Source organism: Zonotrichia leucophrys, chromosome 4 (assembly GCF_028769735.1).
Source record: "Zonotrichia leucophrys gambelii isolate GWCS_2022_RI chromosome 4, RI_Zleu_2.0, whole genome shotgun sequence".
NCBI lineage: Eukaryota > Metazoa > Chordata > Aves > Passeriformes > Passerellidae > Zonotrichia > Zonotrichia leucophrys.
This window is the reverse complement of record NC_088173.1, coordinates 52480434-52501388: the sequence shown is the minus strand read 5'-3', so window position 1 is coordinate 52501388 and position 20955 is coordinate 52480434. Positions and strand designations below refer to the sequence as shown.

Below are 20955 nucleotides of genomic sequence, written 5' to 3'. Positions count from 1 at the left end.
ACTGGAAGTCCCTGCTGCTTCTACTTTTCTTAAAAATTGACTAGAAGTTGAGCAAAATATTGCTGTGGTCGTTTCCCCTCTTAAGCAGCATCCAAGGTTTTGTTTCCTCTGCTTTTCCTTTTCCCAGGAACAGCAAGCTGCTCTGTTGAATGGATTTCTCCATGAGGTTATTTTGCAGGTCAGGAGGTTAGCTCACTTTTGTCTTTTTACTCAGCTGCTGCAGAAGAAATCCTCTGTGTGTTCTCCTGAATTGTAAAGGCTGGTAAGAAAGAGAAGCCAAAGTCATCCATTAATCCACAGGCAAAGTCCTATTGAAGCTGCTGCAGTGAAAGCTCTCACATGCTGCCCTGGAAATAACCCCGGCCGTGACGTGGTGAGATGACCCTAGGTAAGGTCAGAAGCTCAGTTCTCATTTTCATATAAGCTCCTGGTTTTTAAACAGTATTTGGGATTGTGCCTCGTGGTTCTGCTGAGCCCGTAAAGCAGCTGGAGCCCCCCTGGGAGGGAGTGGAGAAGGGGGCTCGGGGGAGGCAGCGGTTTGTCTGCTAAACTTGCCACTCTCTCCTCCCAACTTACTGCTGGTTTGGCTTAAATATTTAATGACCATGACCCCATGGGAGAGCAGCAAGTGGTATCAGGACCTGAGCTTAAGCTGCTTTGCAGAGACAAAGCACCTGTTTTAATTCCTTCTGGAAATGGAAGTGATTTGGAAGTGTCCCAGCAAATTGAAGGCAAAGTGTAATTCTTGACTGCCTGTACACTTTCTCAGGAAGCGTGTGAATTGGAAGGATCTGTGTACACAGCTCCTGGCCAGGATTTTAAGGAGGGCTAAGAGAGCCAGGGTCTCTGTCCTGGCATCCTTTGCAGGGATGCAGCTGTAAAGCCAAGATGCATTTAGTGGAAAGACAGTGGCATCAAGTGTTTGTCTCTTCTCTTCATAGACACTGGTACAATAAATGTGATGTGCAGGGTTGTGGTTAGGCTGGATGCAGTCTGCCCCTTCCCCTGGTCCTGCTCAGCGTGCCCTGGGAGCAGCTGGCAGCTTCCAGGAGCAGTGTTATCCCTGGGGATCCAGCTGCAGCGCTTATTGAAACACTGGCCAAAGGCACTGCTGGCAGCCATCCACTGCTGTGCTTGTTCTTGTGTCGTGGAATGACCTGCTGGAAGAAATTCAAGGAAATAGAAGTGACAAAAGCTACTGACAGGATGGATTTGGAGTGTTTTGTGGGGTAATCAGGTAACATGGGAGCTCCTTGGAGTAAGGAGCTGTGAGTTAGAGCTGAATCAGCCATTCCCATTGGCTTGCTTAGGGAACTGATTTTCAACAGGATATTATGATTTTTACTTTTCATTTTTCATTTCTGTGCTGCAGCTCTTGCCTTTTCTAGCTTTAGGGAATCATGCCAAGCAATGATTTTCATTGCATTTGAGAGGTAAGGGAGTGCTGAAGTGTGCAACCTCCTTCCCTTCCTCCCTCCGTATGGAAATGTGTTTTGTGTGAATCAATGACAGAAAAGCAACCACTGAAAATATATTCCCTTTCTTTCTCTTCAGTCATCCCCCTCCCCAAAAACTTCTCGAAGAATGTGGCTAAAACCAAAGCACTTTTTAAGTTACAAAGGAATAGTGTTGAGCTGGTGAAGCCAGCTGGAAATGAACATAGAATCCCAGAATTGTTTAGGTTTGAAAAGACCTTTGAATCACCAAATCCAACTGTTAACCTAGACATGAAACAAGGTTATCATTTTATTGAAGATTCAGAGTGGGTTTAATCGCATTTTATTTGGCACACGTTGTTTTAAACCTCATCACCTCAGAGCAGGAAGAATTTTATGGCATGTGCTAATTATACAAAATTCACAAACACTGCTTCTTTTAATTTTGATTTTTCACAATGTGTTTTTCAACTATAATTTTCACATCTCACATTTTGCTCTCCAGTTTCCTGTGTCTTATGGTTAAATCTTGGCCATAAATCTTGCTCTGCTTTGTTAAAAATAATAGGTGTGCTATATTTCTTCATTTAACAACCTGCTAGATTAATAGTAGCTTTAAAACAATTAAATGTGGTTGTGCAGTTTAATATTCCCAGTTTTAATGCACCGTGAAGGAGAAGCGAGAGGCATTGTCTTTTATGGAGTGCTTGGGTTTCATGTACAGTCTGGCAGTCTTTGTCTGACACCTTGGTACTGGGATCTTCTCCTTACACAGGTCATGCCAAGAAAAGCTTTCAGTGCAGGTTTGGAAATCAAATGGCAAGTCACTGGGAAATCAAATGGCAGCCAAGAAGGCTTTGGGACTTTGGGATGCACGGCTGGAGCTGTGGCTGGGGCAGCTGCAGGCCGTGGGTTTCTGCATTGAAGCAGCCATACTTTGGAACATAAAATTGGGATCTTGTAAATTCTCCCTGTTAGTAAGGCTGGAAACCTGAGCAGGCCATGGTCACGTGCTCTGGTGTGTCCCAGAGCAGGGTCTGGGTCTCCAGTCTCCTCCCTCACAGGGGACTCCATCCTTGTGTTGTATTTCCATCCAGGCAGGCTCCATGGGGGAGAGCCTGAGGCACGAGATCTCAGCCATTCAAAGGAGCCAGGTTTTGACACCAAAGCCATATTTCAGCAGAAAGAACAGAACTGATGCTTTCCAAACTGGCTCTGATTAAGAAAGATCATCAAACGCATATGTAGATCAGAAACCCAGAAAATAAAGTGTAACAATTCCTAAGTATCAGGAAATGTCACTGCAAAACTAGGCATTAAAATATGTGTGTGGACAGGACCAGTGAAGACTGGGATTTGTCTGGATGATAGCTATTATTCCTAAGTGTTGTACTTCAGTTAAACTAGAAATATTCCTGCTAGATGTTATAGTTGAGTTTACAAGGGGCTTGTCCTAAAAAATGAATATTTGAAGCTTGGATTAAATAGCATTGCAAGAAGTCCTGATCAGTAACTTCCCATGGTTCCACAGAAGCAATATCCTTTAAATTCAAATCCTTTGAATTCTTGCTCCAATTAAGCTTGACTTTGAAATTGTTTTGTTGCAGACACCTCTGCTGCGAGAGGATGTGGGACCTCACAGAAACTATGTTCCAGATCAGGTACTGCCATGTTTACTCCCCTGAGTATCATCCCTGCCAAATCCTCCCCCTGGCCCTGTGCAAAGCCTCCAGACAGAGCTCAGTGCCTCTTTGCTTCAGGCCCCAGTCTGGGTTCATGAAATATTTGTGGCTGTCAGTCTCGTGCATCAGCCAAGGTTGCACAGATGCAGAAAGCCCGTCTGAGGGATTTTAGAATTGCAAATGCCTGACAGATTTTTAACAGCTCTATATATGTATACACATATGTAAATACATATATGCATATGTATGTGTAACAGACTAGAAATACACACAAGAAATCTATGATTTCTCTGGTAATAGTGTGCCAAACTGGGCTGCTGGAGATGAGAAATGTCTTAAATTGAACTCTCAAATCCTGCCTTGATTTACGTGTGTTACAGGAGTGGCACTTGCTGTGGTTTCTTATCGGAAATAATGGGGCATCTAATTTTAACACTTTATTTCTGCTTTCTTACAATTCTGTCAAGCCTTTGGTAGATGACAAAACAGAGTATCTGCCCTGGCCCCGAACTCTGTCTGTTGTGTATCCTGGTTTCTCTGACATTTAGGAACTTTTTAAACCAGTTTGGCACAGTTTAATAATTTAGGAGGTCACAGACTTAACACTTGCAATAATGTTTTTAAGAGCATAGAAACAGCTTTACTAGAGGCCAGGACTTTGTATCCCTGTGCCTGTGGAAGGTGTCCATGCCCATGACAGGGGGTTGGAAGTAGAAGAGGTTTAAGGTCTGTTCCAACCCAAACTAGTCTGATTCTGTGACTCCCTGAAGTGCCCCTGGAATTACCCAGGGACCGTGCACGTTCATCGTTCACCCCACAGCAAACAGGTGGTTTGCAGCACACAGGTGTGTCACATTACAGACAAGGAGCCTGTGTTCATTGTCTGAACCATGTGCACTTAGGTTGGACATCGCCTGGTGAACATCCACGAGGGAACTAAAATGGAGAATAGCTGCATGGAAAGTGAAATACTCTTTTATTTAGAATTATGGAGCTGGCACTTTACTGTTCCTGAGCCTTTCCGATTCTGGGCTTTCCCAGAACCAGAAATGGCTCTGTGCAGCTGCTGGTCCTGAATGTGACAGGCTGCTTCATGTTTTAGGTGCAGAAATCACTGTACACTTGTAATAACAGATGCATTCCCACTCTCCCAGGAAAATTCCTTTAATTTTTTTGTTTTGTGAGGGAAAATCATGCAGTTCAAGACCTGTGTCCTCTGAAACAGCAGGGCTGCTGTGATTGGAATATTCAAGGTATCTCCTGAAAATCAAGGCTGAAGCTCTCCTCCTCTTTAATTGTGTCGCTGTGACGCAATTTGATTTAGTAGGACCAGTATTTTCTTTTTCATGTTGATAAGATGATTTCTGGCAGGGAGGTCAACTTAAAAATTCTAGTTAAGCTGTCACGTGTATTCTGAGAACATTTAGCAGCAGCAGATCATGTGTTTGTGCTATGTGGGGCCAGCAGAAACTGATAGTGGTGGGTTGTGATGTTTCACAGGAGTGGTAATGCACAAGGTACAATACAATGGGTTTTAATTGGATTTTAGGATGCAGATGTTTGTAATGCTGGCTAATTCTGACCCTGAAAAAATTCAGGCTCAGTTGAACACTGCTGGTGTTCAAGGATATTGGAGTGGTTGATCTCTGCCTCCTGGAAAGTTTCTTCCCCTTTGGCGTCTGTTACCAACTGGTTATGCACAGCTTCAACTGCGTGGCATCTTCTGGGGAAGTGAAGGTGTACAGAGTGTGTTGTGCAGATTTCTGTCTGTGGAAGGTGCTGTGCAAGTGGATTTTGGGTTCTGCCCAGGCCAGGCACCGTTTCCTTTTGTGTTGTGTGCTGAGTTCCCAGCTGGTGGGGAGAGAAATGGCTTTGTGGTCAGACTCCAGTCTGACCTGGTCCAGTGGGACCTTTGGGAACTGTTGGGACGGGACATGGGGTGATGGTTTTAAACTGAATGACTGTCAGTTTAGGTTAAATATAGGGAAGAAGCTTTTTACCATGAGAATGCTGGGGCCCTGGCACAGGCTGCCCAGGGAAGCTGTGTCTGCCCCATCCCTGGAAGTGTTCAAGGCCAGGTTGGAGGGGACTTGAAGCAGCCCAGTTCAATGGCCCCCCATGGCAGGGGGTTGGAATGAGATGAGCTTTGAGGTCTCTTCCAACCTAAACCATTCTGGGACTTAAAGACTGTAGCTGTTGCAGTCTGCCTTGGGTTAGTATGGGAACTTGAGGATGTGGTCCCGGGCTGGGGAGATGTTCTGGGAGTCCCTGCCAGGGTGTGATGCAGGCCGTGATGGATGCATGGATGGATGCATGGACGGACGGGCAGGAAAGTTGTTTCTCGGTGGATTTCAGGCGCATGGAGCAAGGGCGGGGAGCGCCGAGGGTGCAGCGGGAGCACAGCGATAGGCTCCGTGCCGCGGTGTGTCGGTGCGCGGAGCCGGGCGGGTTCCCCGGCGGTTCCCGGGCGGGCCGGGCCGTGCCTGACGTGGAGCGCCGCTCGGCCGGAGGCGGAGCCGCCGCGGGTTTATCAGCGCCGCGGGTCGCGGCGGGCGCACAGCAACAGGCGGCGCGGGGGACCCGCCGCCTCTCCGCCCGCCCAGCCGGCCCCGGCCCCGGAGCCGCCGCCGGAGGCAGGGAAGGCAGCGGCAGGAGGAGGGAGCGGGCGGAGCGCGGCCGGGGCCGGGGCGCGGGCGGCCGCCTCGGGATGGTGCTCCTGCCCCTGTGGCTTGTGGCAGCCGCGCTCCTGGGGGCCCGCGCTGCGCCCGGCCGGCAGGTGAGTGAGGGAGAGGGGCAGCGGGGGGACCCCTGCCCTCCGCGCTGTCCCGCGGGCTCCGCGGGCGGGACCGGCCCGGGGCGAGGAGAGCCTGGGATGGACGGGCGGCTCTCCTCTCTCTGCCGTGCTGCGGACCGCTGCATCCGAGCAGCCTGCAACCGGACACGGCATCCCCGGCCCGGGCTGGATCCCGCAGCGGCGGCCTCTGGGTCCCTTCCTTCTGGATCCTCTGCCCCTAGGTCCCCTGTGCCTGAAAGAGCAAGTACCAAGCCGGCAGTGAGCTGACCGTGCTCGGATAGCTGCCACCGTCCCTGCGGTCACTGTGGTCCAGTTGGCTTTCCTATTCTCTAGCCTTGATACAAAGAGCTGTCAGTTCACTGCTTCCTCTCTGCCCGAGCACCCGTGCTTCTTGGAGCTCATCGCTTTCCTGCTGTTAAATCCCCTCTTTGGCCACCAAACTTACTTTTTTGGCACAGTGTCACAACGTATAGAACAGGTCATTCAGAATCAGGATTGCTTAGCAGCTCTATTTCTGTTAAACTTGCTGTGGTCTCTGTTAGTATACTGGGAGAACAGCTGTTTATTCAGTTAAGGAAGAACTGCCATCCCTGGAAACCAAATGAAGAAACGTACAAAATAGTGCAGAACAGACCAAGTGATTTTTCAGCCTTCTGCCATTCCCCATTGCATAGTAATTACACTAACAACTTTGTGCATGTGTTTCTTCTCTCTTCTGCAGGCTGGTAAAGAACAGCAGATCCAAAGAGGTAAGTCTTTTTAGCTATTATTCCTGCTATCAAGACAGAAATAAAAGAAGTTAGCTCAAAGGGTAGTTATTTCTGGAGAAGTGATCTGTATGCAGGCAAGCATTCCCTGTGCACCCCCCAGCACTGCCACCCAGAAGGGTTTGTAGCTGCAGTGACGTGGCACGGCTTGAATTTGCATGCCCTCTCGTGCTGCGGTTTTGCATCTTTATGTGTCTGTGCTTCCCTTCTGAAATACGAACCAGTCAAAGTTATAAAATCTGTGGCTGCTCGCTGTTGCCTTGTAAACTGATGGACCTGGGTAAGAAGGTGCTGTGCAGCGGGTTCAGGGTCAGTGGCACATGAGGGAGCTGAAGGGAAATGTGCCTCTGTGTGCCCACGGCGTGCTTCTTACTGAGACTTCAGCCTCTAGGACTCTTCCCAAAGAGAGGAAGCTTCCTTTAATTGGGAGGGTGCACCCACAGTGTAAATTTCAGGAGATCTGTGTTCATTTAGAGTAACTGGCAGTTGGGTGCTCCACAGGATGGAAGAGGTACTGGAAGGATGTGGAAGCTGGCATTCCCAGGGCATTAGTGGCAGGGAACGCCATTCTATGTACTCCTTCCCTTAGCCAGTGTGAAATGAGTCTTTGACCATCCCAGTAGTGAGTGTGTGTCCCTGCACATGAGTGCTCTCTGGAGCTCTCCTGCAGTGGGAATGGACCCCAGGCAGTTCTGCTCCAGCTGTTGTTGGACCTCTAGCCCTGAGGTTTTGGTGCAGCTTTTGTTCAGAAAAGAATTTCAGGCATTTCTGTGAATTTTGGAGGCCTTGTCTCAACTTCAGTTCTGGCACTGTGAGCTTCTGGGCTTAGGTTGGTTTCTGCCAGGATCAGTGAATAATGGGAACAGAGACAGTGAGGTACATTTAAAGCTACCTGGCAAACAGACGGTTTTTCCAGTGGTATGCTGATCCTGTCTTTTATTTTGAGTCCTTTCCATGAGAAATGGATTGTATTTGAATTTCAGAAACCATAAACTATATAGGAATGTGTCTTTTAAATTACACAGTACATCAGGCAAAATTCCTGAATCTGGAAAATAACTTTTTGTCCTTTAACGTCTTCCTTTCTTCCACAGCCCTGGCACTGCTGTAGTAAGGAATATTTGGGGCTGAATTTGATCCTGTAGATTCTGATTCAAAAAGTACAGAACCATAGAATCCCAAAATGATTTGGGTTGGAAGGGACTTGTATGATCATCTCATTCCAAACCCCTGGCCATGGGCAATGACACCTTTCACTGTCCCAGGTCACTCCAAGCCCCCTCCAACCCAGCCCCATTCCAGGGATGTGGCAGCCACAACTTCAGACCATGGCTTACTCAGCTGAGAGCTGTAATGACTTGGAGGTAAAACCTGCAAATGCACTGTCCTACTTCTGAGTCCCATGAAGTATTGCTTTGCATTGGTGGTGTGTATTTTGAGTTGGCCCAGGGCTGGCTCCTGACAGCAGCTGATCTTTTCTTGCAGCCTGAAAAGTCACCTAGGGAAATAAAGGGCCTGGGGGTTTATTTCTGTTAGACATCATCACAGGGATAGCAAGTTAGCACACTTAATTGCCTGCATTGATGCACAGAGTGCTGCAGTGCCTGGGAGCTGTCAGGAGGGAGTCCTTGTGTGTCACTCAGCCTGAAGGTGCTGATGCTGTGCTGCACCTTGGCCTCCCACACAGCACAGCTCTGTCCCTGCTCAGTGCCACTTCTGGGAGACGCCTGTGGCACAACTGTGCTGGGCCCCACCGCCTGCAGGAAGCATCTGCAAAGCACCTGGAGCTGTGCAGAGGCTGCAGAAAACACCACACCAACCATCTCCTGAGCTGTCTGCATCCCTGGGACAGGTGACAGTGAAGCAGAGAAATGAGGACACCAGAGAGGTGTCCCTCATCAGCCTCTCTCCTTGCTTTCATTCATCCAGCTTACCATCTCCAGATCCCACACAGCTTCATCCCTTTTCGGGTGCAGAGCTGAGTAGAAATTCTCAAGGAATCTGTCCCCCTTGCTTGTCTTCTCTTTCTTTCTGGGCATTCCTGCAGTCAAACCTGAAGGCAGCCAAACAGAGAGCAAAGGGTAGTTCTGGAGTGACCCAGGTTGTTGAGAGGAGGGACCAAAACTGCTCTTTTGTTTCTGGAAGCCACAGCCAACAATGAAGCAGAAAAGGGTCATGACAAAACCCCTGCTGGGCTGGTTCCAGTTGTCTCCACAGCATCCTCTCTTTATTAAGCATCACCTTGCTGAGTGACTAGAGCAGCTGTGGTAAAAAGTCTAGGATTTTCAAGCCTCTGTTGAGCACAGCTGTTGTACAGTGCATGGACAGCTCTTGTGAGGCAATGCTGTTAATTCTGCAGTTTCACCAGGTTTTGAGGGGAAGGAAAGCCGGGATAGCTCTCTTCAGAGGCATTCTCTAGCTAATTATGTTTTGGCACAAAATGAAAGAATGCGTTCTTCCTTCTTAAGTGCTTCCTTTCAACCTAAACATTGTGCAACTGGAGCGGCATTTTAAGGCCAGATTAGAAAAAGGATGAAGAAAATTTACAGTTAAGTGCTTTTCCTCTTGCTCTGATCAGCACTGTCAGCTTTGAATTAGCAGAGCAGATCGGCCCTGAAATTTTAGCTTAGGAAAGGGAACACCTACAGCTGGGATAGCATTTCCTCAGAGCGTGCAGTTTGTGGAAAAAGGGTAATGTAAGTCAGCAGAGGAGTTCAGATGTCGCTGGAATTCAGTCATGTCCCATTTAATTTTAATTGCCTTTGAACAAAAGGCATTTCCTCTTCTAGCTCAGCATTTACAGACTCTGGAAAAGGCTTTCGCTGACTCAAAACCTTGACAGTTGTTATTTTCCACCCTTTGTTCCTGCCTTCTTGGGGCTAGCTGGCTGCTCTTATTAGCCAAATAGCCAGGTTTTTCCCCCCAGCCTGTGGAAATGTGGGAATTCTGCTGCAAGATGTGCAGAGCAGTTTCTCAGCTGTGCGGTGAGCACAGAACTCCATCACCAGACTGTGGTCTCTGGCTCTGAAAGTCCTGCTTAAAGAAAAAGGAAAGCAAGCCACGAGGAATCTCAGCGAGGTAGAAGATGGAATGTCAGCCTGGGAATGAAATCCCGGTGTTGAAGCAGCAGGAATGGGAGGATCTGTGTTTTTACTTTGACCCAGTTAGGATGTACAACCCAGCAGCTCTGTCTCCTGGGCATGGCCTGGTGTCTAATTAATAAAAATGACTTTAGAGTTTTAATTTGGTCCCTTCTCTAAGGAGACAGATTAACCATCCTGCGCAGAATTCCCCGTGTTTAAATGGGAATTATCCTAAGGATAATGACCCAATTAGGATGCCAGTTTTAGAACCTGATCTTGTGGGTGTATGGCAAAATAGGTGGAGTTTGCTGCTGCTGAAACTCACCCTGTGGCTGCTGGCTGTGGGATGTGGGGTACCAACGGGCTTGGAAATGACTTTTCACATTCCTAGGATACAGAATTTGTATAGTAAGATATTTATAGTGCGAGAATTTACATGTGCATCCTACTAGTACCATAGATTGTGTTTCTGTCAGATTCCTCAGTAACTGGCTGGAAGAATATTAAAAACAGTTCCCTGAAGCCATTAGGAACATTTTCTTACTGAAGGTACTTGTTGAATGTGTGAGTCTCTTAAAACCCGCAGCCCTTGCTACCAGGAGAGAGGAACTGGCTGCTGAGCTTTTCCTCTATTTGGTTCTCTTATCAAGTGTGATGCACACTGGGAGCAGGTGAAATTTAGCTCACTTAATTAAGTATATTTATTTGAGGAATTCTCAGTGGCGCTTGGGCACTGATATCAGAGCTATCAGATCTTGAAGCTTTTCAAATGAAATTGTCAGTAATATCACTCTGCTACTGCTTTCACCAGCTCTCCCAGGAAGAAGGGAGTAGGGAATAACTATTTTTGTGGAAGATGTCTTTTTAACTCTCACCTAGTCAAATCGAGAGGCTTAGACTTTGACCCATTCAGAGCAGAAGTGTGGCTCACAGCTTGACCTGGCTCTTCCCTTACAGCCTGAAAACCAGACACTGAATATCCTGATTGCTGCCAGATTACAGAAGTCTCACTGAAAAGATAACTCATTTGAATGGATTTGTTTTCCAGTGGTGTGAAATTACTTGAAGACTTGTTGCCTTAGCTGAGGGTTGTGCCATTGAGCTTCTGCAGGATTACAAACAATGTGGCTTTGCTGGGTTTATGGCTTCTCTCAGCAGAACTAAAGTGCAAGATTTAGGCTCAAAATTGTGCAGATCAACCAGATCTCTCATTGTTTTTGATCTCTGTTGCTCAGAAGAAAGGCAGCAGCAAGTTGCTAGGTAGGGGGATTTGTAGAAGGAAAAGTTACTGCCTTTACCAGTGCTGACATGGATTAATTTATCAGCAGCATGTGATCTGCTGGATTTTTCCCCTGTTTCTATTTCCTGAGAAATGGGTATGCAAATTGTAACCAAGCTTGGCTCTTCATTTTCAAAAGCTTGATGGAAGTCCTGACACAGAAGCAAGTTCTGTGTCAGGTGTACAACAGAGCTATGTGGCATTCCTTACAGGAGAATTCAGAAGGGACTGTGCCTCTCCTGGGGCTTGCCTTTCCTGTTGGGCAAGCCTGAAACAGGAAACTCCCCTGATAAATGTCAGTGAATATTTCAGGCTTTTCTCTTTATTTTTTAGGAAAATCAGTTTTATAATAGCAATTGATAGGAAGAAATTCTTCCCTGTGATGGTGGTGTGGTCCTGGCATAGGTTGTGCAGAGAAGCTGCAGCTGCCTCATCCCTGGAATCCAAGGCCGGGTTGAACGGGGCCTGGAGCAACCTGGGATAGTGGAGGGTGATGTCTCTCCCCCTGGCAGGGGGTTTTGAACTGGATGCTCTGGAAGGTCCCTTCCAACCTAGAGCATTTTGGGATTCCATGATAAGAGAGGAGCAGTGACACGTGCGTAGCTGAAACAGGAATCCTAAAACGGGATTTTTGGAAGGGGAGGTGTGAGGCGGGGGGGTCCTTCAGCCTTCGGGCTCATTGCAGGCCCCCGACCTTACTCTGCTGTGGTGTGTGGTGCGTTTCTTGGCAGAGCTGCGCTGGAGCAGGGGCAGCCCGTACGGCCTGGTGGTTCCCATCAGCACGGCGGCCGATGGCAGCTACGTGTCCAACGTGCTGTCGGCCGGCCGCCAGCGGCGCTGGGCGCGCGAGGCACCGCCCGGGCCCCGCCAGCTCTACTTCAACGTCAGCGCCTTCGGCAGGGACTTCCACCTCCGCCTGAGGCCCAACAGCCGCCTGCTGGCTCCCCGGGCCGTGGTGGAGTGGTACCGGGACTCTGCGAGCCATGCTGCCAACGCCACTGGCGCCGGCAGCGCTGCGGAGCGCCTGTGGAAGAGAGAGCCCCTGTGGACCGACTGCGCCTACGTGGGGGACATCACGGACATCCCCGGAGCGGCCGTGGCCATCAGCAACTGTGATGGGCTGGTAAGGCTGGTTCTTGGCATTTGTGTCTCCTGGCACGCTCTGGGCACAGCTTTTGTTGCTCGTAACCACGTGTTCCTGATGATGTCATTTACGGAACTTTATTTCTTAGAAAATATTAATGCCCTGTTGCTTTGCTTTGGGATAATTTCTCTGAGGTTGATAAACAAAGTTCTTAACGTCTCAGGTATGTGAGAGGGAACTCAAACCTACATGTTGTTGGGTTTCCTTTTTTTACTTGCATGAGGTGTTACAAACGGGAAAATGAATAATGAAGACATTTTCAGACTTAAAAGGTGACCTTTTTTTAACTGAGTTTAGAATTTGGTGTCCAAATCATCCCTCTTTGCTTCTCAGGTACGGAAATGATGGGCTGCCCTGCTATCCAAGAATAGCAGCATTAAGTTTTAAAGGGTTCCTTTATAAAGTGAGCATGCTTTTTGTTCTCTTAGCTGCAGTTTTGTTTCATCAGGAGGTGTCATGTGAGAGTTGAGCAAGGGGTAACAGGTTTGTTTTCGACCTGTCAGTGAACATGCAGGTTTCCCTGTGGCTGAGCAGATGCCCAAATCCAGAATGAAAGGCTGGGCATGTTTGGAGCCCACACACCATTCCTTGGTTCGCTCAGGCAGCAGTGAAGGCCAACAATACCCACCTTGTGCTCTGTCGCGGGTGGAACATGCCTGCCACATCCAGGGAGATGGATGTCGTGGTTACCCTCCTGCTGTTTGGGACAGAAACCATGTGAAGAAGTCTGCAACAAGCATCCTTTCTTGGAAGTGTCTGTCCCACTTCCTATAGCTGCCACGTGGTCATGATTTGATTCCATTTGGAGATAAGTCCTGGCTAGGAAAGCTCCCACCTCAGCAGTGGCAGCAGTCTCTGAGGAGTAACTGCAGAGGTGGCTCAGAACCCCCATTCAGACCAAAACTCTCTGAATTCCCTTGCTTAAGGAAAGGAAATACTGGTAGTGTTTGCATCAGAGGTGATAACCAATGTCAGTTTGGTGCGTTTTGGGGGTTTTCTGGGGAGTTTTGGGGAGGATCTATTGGCAGTGTATACAAAGGCCAGTCAGACCCCTGGCTGGCTAGATGGAGCTTCCAGTGGAATGGCTCTGACGGATGAGCCCCTGGCAGCTGGGTGTTGGCAGTAAGCCTGAGTGAAGCTGTTGTGTTGTGAAGACAAGCAATTGGATTAAATGGAATGAGATTAGGGAGTGTAGCTCCGGCACAGATTGCCGGGGGCTGGCAAGCTGCTTGTGGTGTGCGTTCAGGTGATGGAAGCCAGAGGGGGGCTCCTGGAGGGGGAGTGGCTTCACGGGGACAGGGGACAGGGCTGGATGGCATATTGGGATGAAATCTTTGCTGAAGTTGGTGAGGTGCTGGCACAGGTTGCCTGGAGAAGCTGTGGCTGCCCCATCCCTGGAAATGTTCAAGGCCAGGTTAGATGGGGCCCGGAGCAACCTGATCTGCTGGAATGTGTCCCTCTTTTCCCATAACATCCCATGTGCTTCCCATGGTTTTGGTGACTGGAGCAGGAGAACATGGCCTTTTACTTTGACAAGTGTGGGTAAATGCTCCTGGGTCACTCTTGTCTCTCTGTTTATTCCGACCTTCACTGTTTTAACATCTCTTGGAACTCTAATCATGTGGGTGTGAAAGAAATAAATAATCCTGATGAGTTATTTTATCCTTTTTTCCTCCCAGCATCTCCCAGGGTAGCAAAAGGAACTTGCAATTACTGTCTCTGGTTTCTCTGTTGCTGTACTGTGTGTCTCTCAACCCAGCCAGAATCCTCAGTGTATCCTAAAGATGTGAGGGGTGAGATAATATGGCTTAACAGAAACTAGAACAAGAGTGAGAAATTCTAGGGGCGTGTGTGTGCTGGAGGGATTTGTTTTTGACTTCAAAGGAATTTAGACACTCTCCAGAGCAGCCAGCTAGGTTCTGAAGTTGTGGAGAGAAAGTGGAGGGAAGCACCAGGGTAGCAGTTTGCACAGTGTATAACTTGTAGAAGAAGTTGGATATCGTAAGAGAAAAAGAGCATTTGGTGCTAAATTTTGATTGTTTGATAGTAAATATGTGGAACAATCAGCATTTGCACTGGCAAAGTGAGATTTTGCCAGCAGTCTCTTCCCGAATCTAAACTTACATTTAAACCCCCAAATACTTGAATGCTTTTGTTTTGAAATAGTTTGCATATCTGCTTTTGCAATGGAAGTTGTCTGTCTGCCATCAGTTCTGCAAATTCCTATTTTCACATCTGCTTAATCTCCCTTGGAAATGACCCTGTTTATTTAAAAATCCCACATGCATGTGCCTGCACTTGTCATGGCAGAAGAACCCTTCATTAGTCACAGAGGAGATGCCTCTTGTCTCCTTCGCTGTGTGTCAGAATGCTGGTGCGTATTTCTACTGGTGTTTGGTCAAACTAGCAGTATTTATTGTCAGAATCCTTCAGGGGTGCAAGGTGCCAGCCTCAAGAAAACACTACAAATGGTTTAGGTTGCAAACAGAGACAAGGCAGCAAGCCTAACATTTAGAAAGAGTGCCTGAAAACACTTTCTACCTGTTAATGTATAGAAAATCACCTCAGTTTCTCAGTTAGCTTCCTGTCTTTGTGACAAGCTCTGAGCAGGTATTGGTGTGTGATGCTTTTAGCTTGTACTTCCAGTCTGGACTGTGTTCCTGGAGATGTGTGTCTCTGTGCTGGAGCTGGGATCTGGTTTGTGCTCACATCCGTGCCATCCCAAGGGGCAGGGCTGCTTTTCTGTTTCTCCCAGAAACCTTGCTTGTTTCAAAGGAAAGTGCCAGGCCCAGGACAATAAGCCTTTAATCTTTGACTTCAGATTCCAAGTAAAATGGGACTTCTTTTTTGTTTGTTGGAAGTGATTTGGAGTATTTTGGTTTGCTGAAATTCCATGGCCTTCAAGCCCAGGGCAGCATGTGGTTGTTGGAAGTACAGCTGTTTGCAAGTGGAAGATGCTCAGGAATCTGCCTGCCTTGTAGTGTTCAGCTGCCAAAGCAGGGAAATCCTGGAAGACAGATCAACCATCAAGAATTTAAAAAAATACCCAAACGTGCTTAGATCTGTCATTTGTGACAGATTATTCCTCACTTGCTTATTGCCATGCCTTTTTCCAAGGATATGGAGACATGAAGAAACACGTCTGTGCATGTTCACAGCTACTTTTCTTTGGCAAAACTTTTGGAAATACAGGCTGGAGTATCTCAGACTGGAGATAATTGCACAGGCTCTAAACTTGGTTCAGGAAAAGCTTTAAAAATCTGTAGGAGTTGGGGCTTATGGGATCCAAGGAGTTTCAGGGCATTTTGATTTGTTTCAAATCCTTTATTATTACCATTGCTTCATCAGGGCTGAGCTATTAAGACTTGTTTCTTGTTCCTGTGACTTCCCCCAAGCTGGCAACACAGAGCTCCTAAATGGGGAAGCATCTTTCTAGGAGCCAATGGTGTTTGAGCCCAGTGTTTTGGAATAGCATTTGGGAGACAAACACTTGAATTGCTGCAGAGCATCTGGTTGTGGAAACTGAGAAACACCAGAAACTCCTGCTGAGTTTGGGATTGGGACTGGAACTGAGACTGTCCCCTCAGGCCTGGAGGTTTCTTCCAGTCCAAGCTGAGAGCTGTGGTCAAGGGGACATCTGGTCATCGAGGACTTTGTGGGAGGGCAAAGCACAAGGACAGCAAAAGAAACCCCAAGGAGGAAGGCAGGACAGACGCTGGAGAGGGAAGGCAGGACAGACCCCAAGGAGAAGAAAGGCAGGACAGACCCCAAGGAGAAGGAAGGCAGGACAGACCCCAAGGAGAGGGAAGGCAGGACAGACCCCAAGGAGAAGAAAGGCAGGACAGACCCCAAGGAGAAGGAAGGCAGGACAGACCCTGGAGATGGAAGGCAGGACAGACCCTGGAGATGGAAGGCAGGACAGACCCCAAGGAGAAGGAAGGCAGGACAGACCCTGGAGAGGGAAGGCAGGACAGACCCTGGAGATGGAAGGCAGGACAGACCCCAAGGAGAAGGAAGGCAGGACAGACCCTGGAGAGGGAAGGCAGGACAGACCCCAAGGAGAGGGAAGGCAGGACAGACCCTGGAAGAGGAAGGCAGGACAGACCCTGGAGAAGGAAGGCAGGACAGACCCTGGAGATGGAAGGCAGGACAGACCCTGGAGAAGGAAGGCAGGACAGACCCCAAGGAGAGGGAAGGCAGGACAGACTCCAAGGAGAGGGAAGGCAGGACAGACCCTGGAGAGGGAAGGCAGGACAGACCCCAAGGAGAGGGAAGGCAGGACAGACCCCAAGGAGAAGGAAGGCAGGACAGACCCTGGAGAGGGAAGGCAGGACAGACCCCAAGGAGAGGGAAGGCAGGACAGACCCTGGAGAGGGAAGGCAAGACAGACCCTGGAGAAGGAAGGCAGGACAGACCCTGGAGATGGAAGGCAGGACAGACCCCAAGGAGAAGGAAGGCAGGACAGACCCTGGAGAGGGAAGGCAGGACAGACCCTGGAGATGAAGCTGCCCTGGCCGCGTGCCGCTCTGGCAGATGGCAGTGGGGCCTTAGGCTGATTTACCACTCCCATATTCCTGCTCCCCTGCCCCACTGTGCTTTCCCACAGTAATTCCCTCCTGCCATGAACTCCTGTGACCTGCTGTGCCTGCCTCAGCACTGGTGCTCTCTGTGCTTGGCTGCATGATAAGCTGGGCCTGATGGGCTGCAGCTGGACTCCATCCCTGTCACCTCTCTGCCATGCAGCACTTCCCACCGCCCTAGGAATCCATAGGAAAGAGGATTTCTCAAAGCTCAGGGACTCCAGAAACTTGGGAAAATGCATTCCCTCATTTGGGAGTGGGGGCTGCTGGAGTAAAACCCAGAGGGGAGGAGCACTGATTGAGAAGGGAGGCGATGGGCATGGAAGTGTGTCAGTATAGTGGAAGATGTTAAACTAGAAAATCTTTCATAGGTCTGGTTTTCTTCTCCCTGAAATTTATCACTCAAAGCAAATGAGTACTTCACCCTTACTTCATAGTCAAAGTTTATGCAGACGGTTGCTCCAGCTCCATTTATTTGTTCTTGTTTGTTTTTATTAATTTTTCTAACACAGCCATATCTGGTCTAATGACAGCTTTGCCTCATTTCCAAGCCCTTGTGTCTCCTCCTCTCGCTCCTGCTTACCTTCCAAGACAGACTTTGTGCCTTAAATATTATGCTTTGGCCCCTTAAGATGAGCCTTTATACCTCAGAAGGGATGTTTGGAACTTGTGAGGGTTTGTACCTCAAAAATGATGGTTTTAGTCCTAGAGACAAAGTTTTGAACTCCAGAAATGAGGCTTCATGACCCAAAAATGAGTTTCTTAGGTCTAAGTGTGATTGAGACCCTATGTATGAGGGATTAGACACTCAAGATGTGTCTTGGACCCTAAGGATTGATTGGATGATAGAAATGGAGCTCTGGACATGGGAAATGAGGCTTTGGGCACTATAAATGCAACTTTGAGCTATATGTGTCCAAAAAGGTGGAGGTAGTTTAGCTCTTTTTGGCTCATAGGAAGTATTTGTAGGCCCTTTGTGGTAACAAATTAAACTTGTGCTGTTTGTCTCTATCCTCTGTTGGGGAGCAGGTGACAGCGGGTTATCCGATAATTGAAAGTAAAGATGAAAGGGAACTCAGTCCCATGTGTTCTGACCATTCTGCAGAATTCCTCACCCTCCAAGCTGAGGAGAGATGCAGTGAGTCCAGGCTGGCATCTGAGGGACCTGTGATGTCACCTAAAGTGCCTTCTAGAAAACAAGGACCTCCCTGTGGGGCCTCTGGGACAACCAGCAGGAATAGCCCAGAACACCCGAACTGTGCATTTAACAACCACCCCAGGCTGGGCAAAATGTGCACATGGCACATAGCCATGAGTAGAAAATATGGTGCTCAGGAGACTTGGGTTGTTATTAGTCTCTTTTTTCCTGTCTTTAGATTGGAGACAATATTTGAAGGTAAATTGAGAAACTTGACAGTCTCGTGTGGGTGAGGCCAGGTGAGGAGAGCATCCTCTAGGAAGGGGTTTAGGAACAGGCAGCTGGAGACTCTGCCTGGAGACTTGCCATAAAAATCTCCATTTTGCTTGCCACAACTTCAGACTTTTATTTATAGTTTATTTCTGATGTTGAAAAATCGTTCTGTATAGCAAAGCACAGGTTTACATGTAATCCCTCCTTTTAAGCAATATATTTAGGGGCTGAAACTGCTGTTACGGATCAGTGTGGTTAAAAATGGTCTGGAACAAAGGGCTGGTGGTTGGGTGCTGCTCTGGATATGTCTTTTGTAGCTGTTATTTAATCACACCTTGTAGTCCTGGTGATGCATGTTCACAAAACACTGCTTTTAGGGCACTTGGGCAAACAATTTCCTTTCTGGATTTTTCCCTCTTTGTTTCCAAAACAGCAGACGCTTCTTAAATGTTTTCATTCCTGGAGGCTCACAGATGACAGTTTATAAAATAGCAGAAGCTTATTAAAATGACTAAGTACAGCCCTTTTCCATGGTTTCAGTAACAAATCCCAGACTGTATAACCTGTGTGGACCCTCAGTAACACACCCACAGTGCATGAATTGGGCTCTCATTCCTCATGTCCTGCCTCCACATGTCACCCGTGGCAAAGTGTGTGTCCCAGGAAGAGACAGTAAACAGATACTGAAATAGCCAGGGTTATCAACATTCAATCCTTGTAGCCTCTCTCCAATTCTCACTGATGGTGGAGTGAATCTGGTGATTTGATGGTGGTGCTGAATTTGTGCCTGCATTTGGTAGGTGGAGGTACAGGAGCCATATTCAGCAATGGCTTTTTGGTGGTCCATGTTTATCCAGTGTTGGATGTACTTGGATCTGCAATTTAACCTGCAGGGCACATGGTCTGATGGTTGCAAAGGGGCAGTAGGCAGGACTGGAGAGAAAATGCGGTGCCAGGTCATTGAGGAAAAAGAGTTGCTCTGCTCTTTCCTGTTCTTAGTTTTCTCTCAGGGTCATGCTGCAGCTCTGAACATTTTGCTCCCATCCAGGCTTTGAAAGGGTCATGGAAAGAAAAGTCATTTGGTTCCATCTCTGGCCCCTGTGTTTCAGCAGGAGCTTCTTGAAATGATGGATAAAGTGCAGCACTATTGTTCCCCTTAAACCAATCTTTGCTTTCACTTCTATTTTAATAGATACTTAGTTTTCATTGAGTGCTTCTGCTGCTTGGCTGAGAACGTCAGTAAATTGCAGCCATGCAACACTAAATCAGCTTCCCTACCTCATAAAAATCCCTTTGTCATTGCCTTGCTTGGTTTATGTGTAACCAAAGGTGTAAAACTACTTCTCCTTTTCCTTTGAGAGATTTTACCATAGTTTGGGTTTTTTTTCCTTTGTGCAAGGATGTAGAACCAATCTAAAGCTAGTTTGATGGGAGTATTCCTAGCTTTGGTGCTTCCTAGCTTTTGATCCCCAGAGTATTTCTGTGCTCCTCTGACTTCTCTCTGAGGAGATGATTCCTCTCCTGCATAGTTTGGGCTGAGTTTTCTGTTGCCTTGGAAGGGTGGTGATGCTGCAGCATCACTCTTGACAGTTGTGTACAGGCAGCAGATAAATCAGTATTTATTTTGTGTGCCACAGTAGAAATGCTGTTGCTGACATCCACATCATGGGATCTTCACATCTTGTTGGCATTATTTATTTGCTTTATACTTTTGGAGTATTCAGCACTTGAAGCTCTCATTTCCCCTTCTCTGAAGACGATAAGATGTCCTCACTTTTTGTTTTCCTTTCCACATTTTAGAGGAATCTATGACTGGTGGCATCCCATGACTTCTGGGTTTGGGAAAACACCAGGTTTACTGCAGAACTGGCAGCGTCTGCTGTCTCCTGTACCATTTCTCCATGAAACAGCTCCCAGCAGAGATCTGCTGTAGCTGACACAAAGACAAAACTTGTGCTCGGTAAATGTTTCTACAGAGATTTGCTGAGACCGGGGATGTGCCTGACTGCTCTGAGCGTGTTCCATGCATACTTTTCCCTCTTGAATAGCTGATATTTCAAACCCACAGTTCCTTCTTTAAGGACAAAGCCTGTGGCCTGCCAGCTCTGTGCGGCAGTTTGCTGTTAAAATGAATCCCAGTAGGTTTTCCAAGAAGAAAAAGGAGAGACATATTTTTCCACGTAAAATCAAAGTTTGTTTTTCTCTGTGTGCTTTCGTATAACTCTTAAGGGTTTCCATTGAGTTTTCTTCGATTTTCTGAAAGGGGGAAAAAGAAAACCCAGAATTTGGATCAAAACCAAGCATGAGAAATTTCTGCATAAAGGAATTTTCTTATGGATGTGTATAGAGGAGACTAAAAAACTTAATTCCAGTCCAGTGCAGTGACCCAGTAAATGCTGACATTTTCTTTTCTTCTGTGTAAATTCAACAGGAATTTGGTTAATTTGATGGCTCTTCCACATGCCTTTTGCTCCTTAAAGTGGTATCAATTAGTATGTTGAGAGACTTCAATTCCTGTGGGCAGATGATTTCCAGTATTTTAGTAGGAGCTTGTCTAAGAGCCTTCTTTGTATCTGGAAGAGGATATTAAACATTCCTACCTTTTCATCTCTTTCTGAATCCTCTGAACAAATAAGACTTCTCTTGGCAAAAGATTTTTTTTAAATTTAAAAATCTGGTATTAATGATTGGTCACCCAACTGGTGCTGGGTTAATAATTTAGTTGTCAAGTCCCTGTGCTGCCTGTGTTCAACACTCTTCAAGGATGGAGCCTAAAATG

The 20955-nt window shown here is 47.5% G+C and overlaps 1 protein-coding gene across 1 annotated transcript in view; it reads left to right on the top strand.

Annotated features, from left to right (window-relative positions):
* Window positions 1-5706: 5706 nt before the first annotated feature.
* The window catches only part of ADAMTS3 (ADAM metallopeptidase with thrombospondin type 1 motif 3), a 56578-nt gene continuing 41329 nt past the window's right edge, over window positions 5707-20955 (top strand). Inside the window, exons 1-3 of the mRNA XM_064711694.1 lie at window positions 5707-5894; window positions 6634-6661; window positions 11773-12164. Of these exons, the coding sequence (XP_064567764.1) occupies window positions 5826-5894; window positions 6634-6661; window positions 11773-12164 (489 nt within the window). The 5' untranslated portion in view covers window positions 5707-5825. The remainder of the gene's footprint in view (window positions 5895-6633; window positions 6662-11772; window positions 12165-20955) is intronic.